Source organism: Primulina huaijiensis, unplaced genomic scaffold (genome assembly GCF_012295235.1).
Source record: "Primulina huaijiensis isolate GDHJ02 unplaced genomic scaffold, ASM1229523v2 scaffold204077, whole genome shotgun sequence".
Classification (NCBI taxonomy): domain Eukaryota; kingdom Viridiplantae; phylum Streptophyta; class Magnoliopsida; order Lamiales; family Gesneriaceae; genus Primulina; species Primulina huaijiensis.
In genome coordinates, this window is record NW_027353513.1 from 1 (window position 1) to 895 (window position 895).

General features: G+C 40.4%; 1 protein-coding gene across 1 annotated transcript; it reads left to right on the plus strand.

Annotated features, from left to right (window-relative positions):
• Positions 1–3: 3 nt before the first annotated feature.
• LOC140966286 (rust resistance kinase Lr10-like) lies at positions 4–889 on the plus strand (the record flags this gene model as incomplete). The annotated part of the gene is made up of 1 exon (XM_073426608.1): positions 4–889. A coding segment is annotated over one exon (843 nt), but the record flags the coding sequence as incomplete, so codon positions are not given.
• Positions 890–895: the final 6 nt, after the last annotated feature.

An 895-nucleotide genomic window follows, 5' to 3' on the forward strand; every position in this document is an offset into this window, starting at 1 on the left:
TTTCAGGGAAATGGTGAGGAATTCATAAATGAAGTTGCTACGATTGGAAAAATTCATCACGTCAATGTTGTCCGCCTGGTGGGCTTTTGTGCTGATGGATTTAAACGAGCTCTCATTTATGAATTTCTACCAAACGAATCACTTGAGAGGTTCATCTTTCAAGAGGGCCGGAAGAAAAATTCCCTGGATCCGACAAGGCTTCATGATATAGCTCTAGGGATAGCCAAAGGGATCGAATATCTTCATGAGGGATGTGAGAAACAGATCCTCCACTTTGATATCAAGCCACATAACATCTTGTTAGACCATAATTTCCACCCAAAGATCTGTGATTTTGGCCTCGCTAAGCTGTGTTCCAAGGAACAAAGTGCCGTATCAATGACAGCTGCGAGGGGAACAATGGGATACATAGCACCTGAGATGTTGTCAAGGACATTTGGCAAAGTATCCTACAAGTCAGATGTTTATAGCTTTGGAATGCTGTTGCTTGAAATGGTTGGAGGGAGGAAGAATGTAGATAATTCGGTAAATAATAGTCAAGTGTACTTTCCTCAATGGATTTATAATCATTTAAATCAAGGAGATGAAATATTAATGCATATCGAGGAAGAAGGTGATGAAACTAAGATAGCAAGGAAGCTTACAATCGTTGGAATCTGGTGTATTCAATGGTATCCAGCAGATCGTCCGTCCATGAAAGCAGTAGTGCAAATGCTGGAACGAGATGGAGACAATCTCACTGTGCCACCAAATCCATTTCCAGTCACAAACGACACAAACTCTGCTACGAGAGTATCCGGAAGACGTTATCAACCAGAGTTGGAAATCATATCAGAAACAAAGTAAATAATAACATTTGTTTAAGAAGAGCTGTATGTAACTTATGAGAGACTGC